Source organism: Lineus longissimus, chromosome 15 (assembly GCF_910592395.1).
Source record: "Lineus longissimus chromosome 15, tnLinLong1.2, whole genome shotgun sequence".
In the NCBI taxonomy this organism is placed as follows: Eukaryota; Metazoa; Nemertea; class Pilidiophora; order Heteronemertea; family Lineidae; genus Lineus; species Lineus longissimus.
In genome coordinates, this window is record NC_088322.1 from 13,225,477 (window position 1) to 13,235,128 (window position 9,652).

Here is a 9,652-nt window from a genome sequence, read left to right on the forward strand (position 1 = left end):
CTAACACATGAAATAAATATCCAATTCAGCTACACATCTTGCCTAATACTAGAAATAGCGCCTTTTTCAATTTTGACTATTACATAATACTTTTTTTAATCAGGAATCTAAGCCCTACTGAAAAATGTCAACATCTTTTTTCCACTGAAAGCTGTCACCATTTTTTTCCAAACTCGAGAGAAATGGTCTTTTGAGACAAGTTTAAGAATGAAAACTCACTGTCAACACCATCAGCTTCAAAAAAGTTTTAATAGTCATCATTTTTTTCTTAATAATATGCCTCAGAATTATGTATTCCATGTAGCATATTGTTCAATTAAAGTGAAAATGTAACACTTTTCAACGGACTCCACTCTTGCTGAATGTTGTGTAAATGATGGATGACACCTTCAAAATCGAAACGTGGTCACCTAATCAATATCTAATGTTACAGCACCTATTTTATTCATCTAGAAAGCAACTAATAATAATATGTTTTAAGACTGACATACATATAACATATACCCTGCTTGATCACACACAATAACCATAAACATTGTAAGAAAGAACTAAAACGTTTTATAAAAATATCTGACCCTGTTACGACCATATTTTTGTCTACCCTGGTGACGGGACTATGGATGAAAATCCATTAAAACCCATGAAGTTTTGAACCAATTGACTGTAAAAACTGAGGGATACATTAAATCCTAGAGACAAGGCCAATTTCTAACAGAAATTACCTTTTATTTTTCAAGATTAAAAAATGTTTGGTAAAACTGTTCCAATAAATTCATGTGGCACAGAAACAATCATAAAATCATCTCTGAAATCTGACCACCACCATCTTTTTAAAAAATTTTGGAACAATTTATAGGGGTAGCCATATCTTCCCATTTCTAACTACCAATAAAGCAACTTGTATCATAGCTCAAAGGGATTGCAATCATAACCTGGGACATTGCTAAACCTCCCTCGCATTAAAAACAAGATAAGGGAAAACAACTTACAAGAAATGAATCCATACGCAAAACCGTAAAAACTTTGGAACCAATATGTACAGAAATTAAACGCCAAGGTTTGGTTGGGAACAAAATATATGACTCTGAAAATAAGATTAAAATTGGAATGCAAAAAGAGATGGTCCAAGAAAAAGTTTAGGTTTCTGGTATTAAATACCCTGACCAAATTCATATACTGACTGTAAGGGCGTATTTACAGGGCCTGAACATCGCACCTGCTTCAAGCTGAAAATCGCCAAGTTGACGCCAGAGTTCAGGATATTGATTCTCCATGTTTGAAATGATAAGCAAACAAATAAGAAATGTTCGAAAGCACAGAATTGTGAATAAGAGCAATCACACAGAAATACTTTAAATTTCATACCTTTGCTATCTAGCTTGAAGTATACCAATAACTTGATTGAAGGTGAATAAAACTTCATTAATACATGTAAATTCATAAAATGCATCTATGGCTACAATGTACTTCAATATTTAACAACATTACTACCCTGTTTCCATAAAATGAAATCAAAATTTGCTATTTGAAAAAATACCCTGTTAAGTCAAGCAAGAGACAGTGATACCCATACCTGGTGACCAAGGTCATTTGAATCTGTTGAAACAATAACAATGTTTCTCAAAATCAAGCCCAAATAAACTTGCCAAGTAGCCTGTATATTTCGCTACCAAATTAGAACATTAAAATCAGAGACTTAAGTGTTTAACGTTGGTACCATAAGAAAATGCTCATGGCATGCTTTCCAACGAATGCATGCTCATGTCAACAGGTTACATTTTGGGGAAAAGTTGTGTGTTCCATATTCTAAGCCCACTCCCAATAAAAAACATGCATTCGCACTGATTTTGAGAAAGTCATTATAGTTTCCTGAACATAATCACACACATCATTGAACAATGACAAAGTTGTACCAGCACAATAACCTAACAAGTATATATCAAGCTAATAGGGTCAAGGTTAACGAACTCTGACCAAGAAGACATGGACATCAACACTCCTGGCCCATCGGTGAAGCAAAATTGAAGCCGGCAAGATTTTTGTTGCTGTGCTCTGTAGTCATGATTTCATGCGTCAAATATTGCTTGTTTGCCATGTTTGCAGCAGTCATCGCCAGTTTTGTCAGAATCAAACCTAGTGATTACTGGTTGCCCGCAGACAAAATATATTTTGTCACACATCGCAGTGTTTATCATTGCAGGCTGCGCGACAAAAAATGCTCGTTTGCAAGGTGTTTTATCTCTTTGCCACTGCCGACAATGCCTTGAATGAAGCACAGTTTCAGGACAAGATAGCGGCAGTAAAATCACCCAAGTCACTAGCCAAACTTGTGGTCAAAGAGATGAATAGTATAAAGGAAATGTCCAGTCCCCTCGGTCAAAGGTGTCGACATCAACCATAGAATATAAAACAGAACTAACATATTTGGAAGATACTTGGAGAGATTGTCAAGTCAATAGATTGTAAAAACCCTGTTTTAGAAACTCACACCAACATTGAAACATACATGATTGATTTGGTGGGGTGAAGAAGGTAAAACTGGCCAAACTTACTTCAGTAAACACACTCGATGATGATTTATGTGTGATGTTTTGTAGGATGAAGACCTGAATGATATACAAACAAGCCTGATTCAACAGAAAAGGGTTAGAAAATAGAAACCTGACTCAAAAATCAGTTTAGAGGGTAAATACAGTCAATTAGTCACAGAGTGTCGGCCCCAGTTTCACAAATGTAGATACAAAATGGTGGTTCATTTCAGTATAGTATCACCTTTACAGTAGAACTGTTTCATCTGAGTGTCCAATCCTATCAGTATCGTCTGCTCATAAGAAAGTGGACCTCATTCACAAGTTTTCAAATACCGAGGATAATCTGGCATGTTTTAGAATCTCCACCCAATATTTTACAGCCTAACAAAGCATACGTCACAGGAGCAGTACCAGTCCCCTAAAGCCTACAAGCTTTTTATAAGATTAAACGCATCACAAAACTTGATCAGTTCTGACAGCGTTTATGCTCCCTCTCAAATTCATGCAAGCTACGGTGATATTATTTGAACTTTCATCAATGATTAGCACTTGTGCTGAAAATTTTTAGAGACCAGCCGCAAATGTCAAACGAACAATTTGAGCAATTTTATTTTCAAACAAGAGAAAGCCGTTTTTTGTGAATTTGAAGTTAAGCAAGATTTGGAGGGGCTGCCTTCATTACATTCAACAGCATCCTGTATGCATTCCATGCACAAGAACACTACAGTCATGCTGTTCTATCAATCTCTTTCCCTCCCACTGTCCTGAGTTACATTGACAGTACCACCATAAAACCGTACAACCCAAGGCGAGAATCTCACGACAATGATCACAACTGTACAAGTACATTATAACCTAACAAACATCAACGGTGATTGTCTCTTCTTTAAGCAGCCAGTGCCAGGGGAGCCGAGGGCCATTTTAACTGGAGCAGCAACAACCGAGTCAATTTTTATAACAGTTCAGTTGAAAAAGGTTGGACTCAATCTCACACCAAACAATGTCGGCTTGGTTTTAGGTGCGACCAACATTTGTCTTGAAATACATCTGCAGTTGTACCCAACCAGTATTAAAGCCTGTGCTACCCAAAAACTTTGTTAAAAGTGGATTTGCAAGTGTGTTTTTGAAAAGTTGGAAGGCAGAAACTCAGAGCAGACGCTTCCCTTGAAAATGGCCCCGTCCTCCGCACTGATAAATATGTATGAGGAATACGATACTCTGGGTTATAAATGCAAAATGGACAACCTAATCATCAAAAGATTCATCGAAAATCTCAACAATCGCAAACACAACACTGAATTTATATCATAGCTTTAAAAAGCTTAATTGACGCTGATTAATGATTATTATCAATGATTAATATTACTGGCAATCATTTCACTCTCCTGATTGGAAATTGATTGGATATTGTAACGGACAAGAACTGGGCCAACTGGTTTCAGAAAACTAGCCAACAATATTTTACTGATTTTTTCAACCTTTGCCGAATGTTCCCTAACACTATTTCCCTCAATGTCACCAGTCGCAAATGACCAGGCAGATCTACTGTTACCAGAAATCTCTCCCCATTCTAGACCCATTGGGTCATTCGATTGGGTACAGCGTTTGAGGTGGAAAATTGGTGAAGGCCGACAGAGGCCATTTCTTTGATGAAGATGTACCCAAACATGGTTCTAATCAATTTCCATTACTCAGATGCCACCTGCTCTCTCTTGGCTTGGAACCGGCCTTCAGCGGCTGCCACAGCAGCTCCCCCTTTCAGGGACACAGCACATCTCTTCATTGTCATGGAAGTTACATTCTCTGGCGTCAGCTCACGAGTGTCGGATGTATCACAGCTATCTGTGAAGCTCATATTTTCAGAACTGTCGTTTGCAGAGAAATGTCTCAGGTCCTTAATTTCTTTCCCACTCCCACCCTCCGATAGTCCTGCAATATCTTTCCCGCTCTCACCCAATCTCTGATGAGTCTTTAAATGGCACTTTAACTGGCTTTTCTTCGGAAAAGCTTTCTGGCAAACGGCACAAGATGACGCCTTGCACAAATTGTTCTCGACATGATCGACAAGCGTTGCGACAACGATGAACCGTTCATGACACTTGGCACATTGAAATGGTCTCTCAGTCCGGGTTTTGGCCGGATTCTGGTACAACACATGATGATTTAGTCGAAACAGTTCGTCCGTCTTTTTGCCCTTGGTTTCATGATTTTTCACATGGTGCTGCAACTGTTCAATTGTTGCGAAAGAAAGGCCACATGACATATAGGTACAAGCGTGAGGGTTATCGCTATGGCGGTTCACCCGCTGCAAAAGTGACGTCCGATGACAAATACCACCCCCAGATTCTCGACCTGAATGCGTATATTCACCATGTGTTGAAATATGCACGGTTAGGTGGCGCTGTATGAGAAACATGCGGCCACAAATGGGGCAGACGTGTTGGTGTAAACCGTTGTGATGGCGTAAATGGTGAAACAACTGACGCGAGGACGCAAACGAATTTTCGCATAATTCACAACTGAAATGCTGCCCTCTTTTGATATTGATGTCACTCGACTTTGCGAGTTTCTCATGAATTTCCAAATGCTCCAGCAAAAAAGACCTCTCCCAAAATATTTTTGAACAAGAACTACAGCGGTATGTCGGTGTCTTTGTTGAAAGCGTTTCTTGACTGGTTTCCGATATTTCATCATCGTAATAGTCGGATTGATGCCCAGTGTCATTCTTACCGCATACTTCCTGTGCATTGTTTGCAAGGCAATTGCCTCGACAATCATGCATGTCCAGCATCGACTCTGTCAGAAAAACTTCAGTACAAACGCAACAGACGTAAGATAGACAGTCGACCAAATCAGAGTCGTCCTTTGAATTTTCAACGACATTCACTGAATCATTTTTCACAACACCGTCATTTTTCTCAACCTTGTCCCTACTGCCACCATTCTCATTCCCATTGGTTGCGATATCCCGATTCTCCTCACTATCTGAATCAACACCGATATCGAGGTCATGCTGAGTTTCAAACTTCATTAGTTTAGAAGATGGCGGTGACCGGGACATCTCATCTGCTTTCTCTTTCGAGTACCTCCGTTTGACACCAGCTGAAGGCGGCCAATGACCGAGGGGATCTGTTAACGGACTCGATGAACTTCGAAACAACTCCGGGTGCATCATTGCACTGTACATGACATGTTCTGGCTGCAACGTTTTTGCAAACATATTTTCAAATTGCGGTGATCTACACCAATGTTTGTCCATTGACTCGCGAGCTTTTGCACCGTGAGCCTCAAACAAGTCGCATTTAAGACTAGAAGTAGCAAGAAGAGAAGACTTAGAAAGTTTAGTTTCAGACGATTTCGAATTCGGGGAAGAAAATCCGGAAGAGGTGCTGAGGAAGTCAACGGATAGAGGACCATGGTGGATCCGATCAGAACCATTCAAGTCACTGCGGTCTCTAACGCCATCTAAAGTCCGCTCTAGAACATGACTCGGCATTTTTGAATTATCTTTTATTAATTTCGCAACCTCGCGTTCAGTCCCAAGCGAAGGACTTCGTCCGTGGTCTCGCACTTCTGATTTTAAACGAATTTCCGACACCGTATCAGACTTTGCCGAGTTTGGCCGACTTGAGTCATTCACACTGTTATTACTGTTTGATGAAGCCACACTCAGAGCAGCATTGGCACTTAAACTTGACATCAAGTCAGCATAAAGTTCCATGCTGGGGAACATAACAGGAGACAACATATGGGTCCCGGTTGGTATAGTTACAGGTGTGACCCGCGAGGGGCTCTCTTTAGAATTCTTTGAAAGATTGAGAGGTTCGTTTGGCGATGGCACAGCATAGTCAGTCTCGGGAAGCCGCATGGAAACAGGTAATAAAGAACTTGGTGCAGGATTTCCAACAACTGATCCAGTAGACACCGGACTGGTACAATTTGGAGCAGTATCCTCAGCGACTTTCTGACCGTGCTCAGTTTTCAGGTGTAATAGCAGAGCTGCCTTTTCTAGGAATGTCCGATTGCAATATGCACAGCGCGCATGGGAGCGAAGATGGTTATGAAACGGCCCAGGCTGCGAGAATGATTTATTACACTCGCCACATTTGTAAGGCCGTTCACCGCTGTGAGTGCGCACGTGCTGATCGTGATGCATCTTGTGCGTGAAACACGAACCGCACACGTGACATTTATAGCGGCCCTCGTTTGTGTGTTCCTTCGAGTGCTCCTGCAACCGTGCCTGATCCATGAAGCAACGATCGCACTTATGGCACTTGAGAACCTGCGCTTTGGCCTCGGCGTGCGCTTTCATATGCTTCATTAGATAATTGCGCTTGATGAATTCTTTCTCACAAAGATCGCACTTGAAAGGTTTATCTCCATGGGCTGTTCGAATGTGCTCTTGCATGACGACGTATAATGGAAATCTCGCGTTGCACACCTCGCACACATATCTCAAATCTTCAACACTGACCGACTTCGTACCTGCATTGGTTTGAAACTGGGGTGAGGGAACTTGGAGCTCTGCAGGTTTTGATACTGGCTCTACCTTTGGTACAACCTTTTCCTCCGCACGTGCCTTATGGCTTTTTACATGAACCTGGTAACGTATCTTATTAGAATATTCCTTCCCACAGACAGCGCATACATATTTTTTCAACAAATTCTTGACAACCTCCTGATTTAGTGGTTCCACAGGTGGTGAATTATGTACTGGTAATGCCGGTGCTGTATCGTTATTCGTACTGACTGGGGGCAAAGTTTGTGACATCGCTTTCTTTTGCGCTGCCCACTTTGGCACATGTTCAACTCTTACATGCTCCTGAAGTAGGAGCGGCGATGTGAATTTCTCTGGACAGAATTGACAATCGCAGCAATTCATGATTTCTTCCAGAAACTCCTCACGACCGTCGATCATCATTGACATGTACGCGGCCCGCCCCCAATAGGCGTTTTCACCGTGCTCGATCCGGATGTGCTCCTGTAAAGCGGTATACAACGGGAAGGATTCGTCGCAATGCTTGCAGGGATACTTCGATGGACCATCCACAACAACTGGACTTGTGCTACTGGGTACTTTTGCCGATGCATTTGAGTTCACAGAACTTCGTCGGCCCCCGTCATGGCAAATTCGAATATGTTCCTGCAGAACGGTGTAAAACTCAAACCCAAGTGAACAGAACTTACAGGTGTACTTCCCGTCAGATCCCTCAGAATAAGAGCTACTTGACCGAGTGTCGTGATGTTGTACTGCTTTGTGGTGAATCTTCCCATAGTCCATAGACTTGGATGTAACGACCGGGTCATCACAATGTTCTAATCTTATATGCTCTTGCAAAGCAGTGTACAATGAAAACGCTTCATGGCAAAATTTACATGGGTAGACACTGGTCAGCTCAAAATCTTGGCTATGCTTAGAACTCAAGCCAAGGCTACTCTCCCCTTTACTACTGTAACTTTGTGGCAGTACCTCAGCTGGACTGTGATCCTCAGGACTACATGATTTTGAACGATTCATGTAGATCCAGGAATGCGACATCAACTGTTCTGGACTCAATGGCGAGTGGACAGGAGTCAACTTGGTAGTAACTGGATCAGATTTCGGCGATGGAGATTTTTCCGATTTCACAACCAATTTTGGAGAACTGTATGGGAAAGATTTTCGACTTTCTGTGCTATTCCCGGAGTCAGGAGACCCATCAATGCTTGCTCCACTCCTGCCTGAACCCGATGGGTCTCTTGGGTGGTAGGATTTCGGCAATCCAGGGGAACCACTTTGAGAACTACTGCGAGTGCCACCAGACCCATACTGCACAAAACCACCAATGCCAAACTTTTTATGCGACCACATACCAAAGTTACCCACGCTTTCTTGTCCAGCAAGCTGTGCAAGGTGATAGGCGCTGCTGGTATTAGGGGAAAGCAGATCAGCCTCATTTTGCTCAACATCACCAAATAATGCACCAGTTTCCGCAGGCTCTTCTTTCACACGAGGTGCTAAAGAATCAGGGGTACCATCGTTGCGATATTTCTTCCTCTCAGCAAGCACTTTAGGACTAACAGAGCAAGTGTCACCGTAACTGAAATCGTCAAATTCTGCCTTGATTCTGACGCTTCCAACGACCACTGATGCAGAATGTTGCCCCTTGACACGTTTTTCAGTCCTGACTAAACTTCTGCGCTCACCAGACAATGTATCCAAGCGTTCACTCAGAGGGCTGTCATGGCTTTCAGAAAGCGGGCTTCCACGGTCTGATAATCTCGCAGACGGCGACCTTTCCACAACAGTTCGATCTGAAGGTGAAGACATGGTGTCTTTGGCAGACACCGCAAATGTCCTGAGCTGTTCAGCTCATCCTTGGGATACTATTTACATCATGAGTGCTTTTTAGGGTTACAACAAGGAGAGTCAGACAATTGAACTGGCACGTTTCTGCTATGCTCCATTTTGAGAAAATGACGGGTCTGATTGAAGTCATAGCAACAAGCTGTTCTTTGAAGTATCTGTGTGATAACAACTTCAATGATGGTTTTTCGCTTGGGGCAGCCAAAGCAAAGGATCAAAAACCAGTGCTATGATTATTCAAATCATGGACATCATCTTCTGGCTTGGCCTCTGCATTGGACACTGGATGGCAGGAAGACAGGTCTTCTCTGAAAACAAAATGAATCAGTAAATTTAAAGATCGGAATGACAAACCAATCATTAATTTACGGCCTACCAAGAAGATTAGATCAACACATCAAAGACTGATCGACTGGATCATTTATATACAGCAGTTAAAACATCGCCCTCTCTGCTCTACAATCCGCAGGCAATTCTTTTTACCAATTCTTTTCACAACGTGATACAAGTATCACAGTGTATGCATGCATGCATTGTGCATTCATGTACATTTTCACGATTTTACAGATCAGAAAACTGGAAAACGAAGGGGGGGTTTTGAAGAAAGGATTGTGCTAAAACTGGGCTATAATTTTGATATTCTTATGTCTATATATATCAATTATTACTTCAGCTTTCATACTACCAAACGTGAGTACATTTGATTCGGTCATTTCGGACATTTTGCGTCATTTTGGGGCTTTTGTTTCTCAGACATCTGTCATTCAGAAAACCG

General features: G+C 41.7%; 1 protein-coding gene across 3 annotated transcripts; it reads right to left on the reverse strand.

Annotated features, from left to right (window-relative positions):
* Nucleotides 1–3,105: 3,105 nt before the first annotated feature.
* LOC135499552 (uncharacterized) lies at nucleotides 3,106–9,647 on the reverse strand. Of its 3 annotated transcripts, none has more exons than XM_064790388.1 (2): nucleotides 9,576–9,647; nucleotides 3,106–9,185 (listed from the first exon to the last, which is right to left on the reverse strand). In XM_064790388.1, exon 2 carries the CDS (start codon nucleotides 8,839–8,841, stop codon nucleotides 4,219–4,221), a length of 4,623 nt encoding a protein of 1,540 aa, XP_064646458.1. In that variant the 5' UTR covers nucleotides 8,842–9,185; nucleotides 9,576–9,647; the 3' UTR covers nucleotides 3,106–4,218. The 3 variants fall into 3 exon arrangements, with proteins under 3 accessions (XP_064646458.1, XP_064646459.1, XP_064646457.1); XM_064790389.1 differs by having other exon boundaries at nucleotides 9,563–9,639; XM_064790387.1 differs by having other exon boundaries at nucleotides 9,546–9,637.
* Nucleotides 9,648–9,652: the final 5 nt, after the last annotated feature.

Excerpts from the sequence above, each read along its gene's own strand:
- LOC135499552 (XM_064790388.1), bottom strand. The coding sequence starts at position 8,841 with ATGTCTTCACCTTCAGATCGAACTGTTGTGGAAAGGTCGCCGTCTGCG.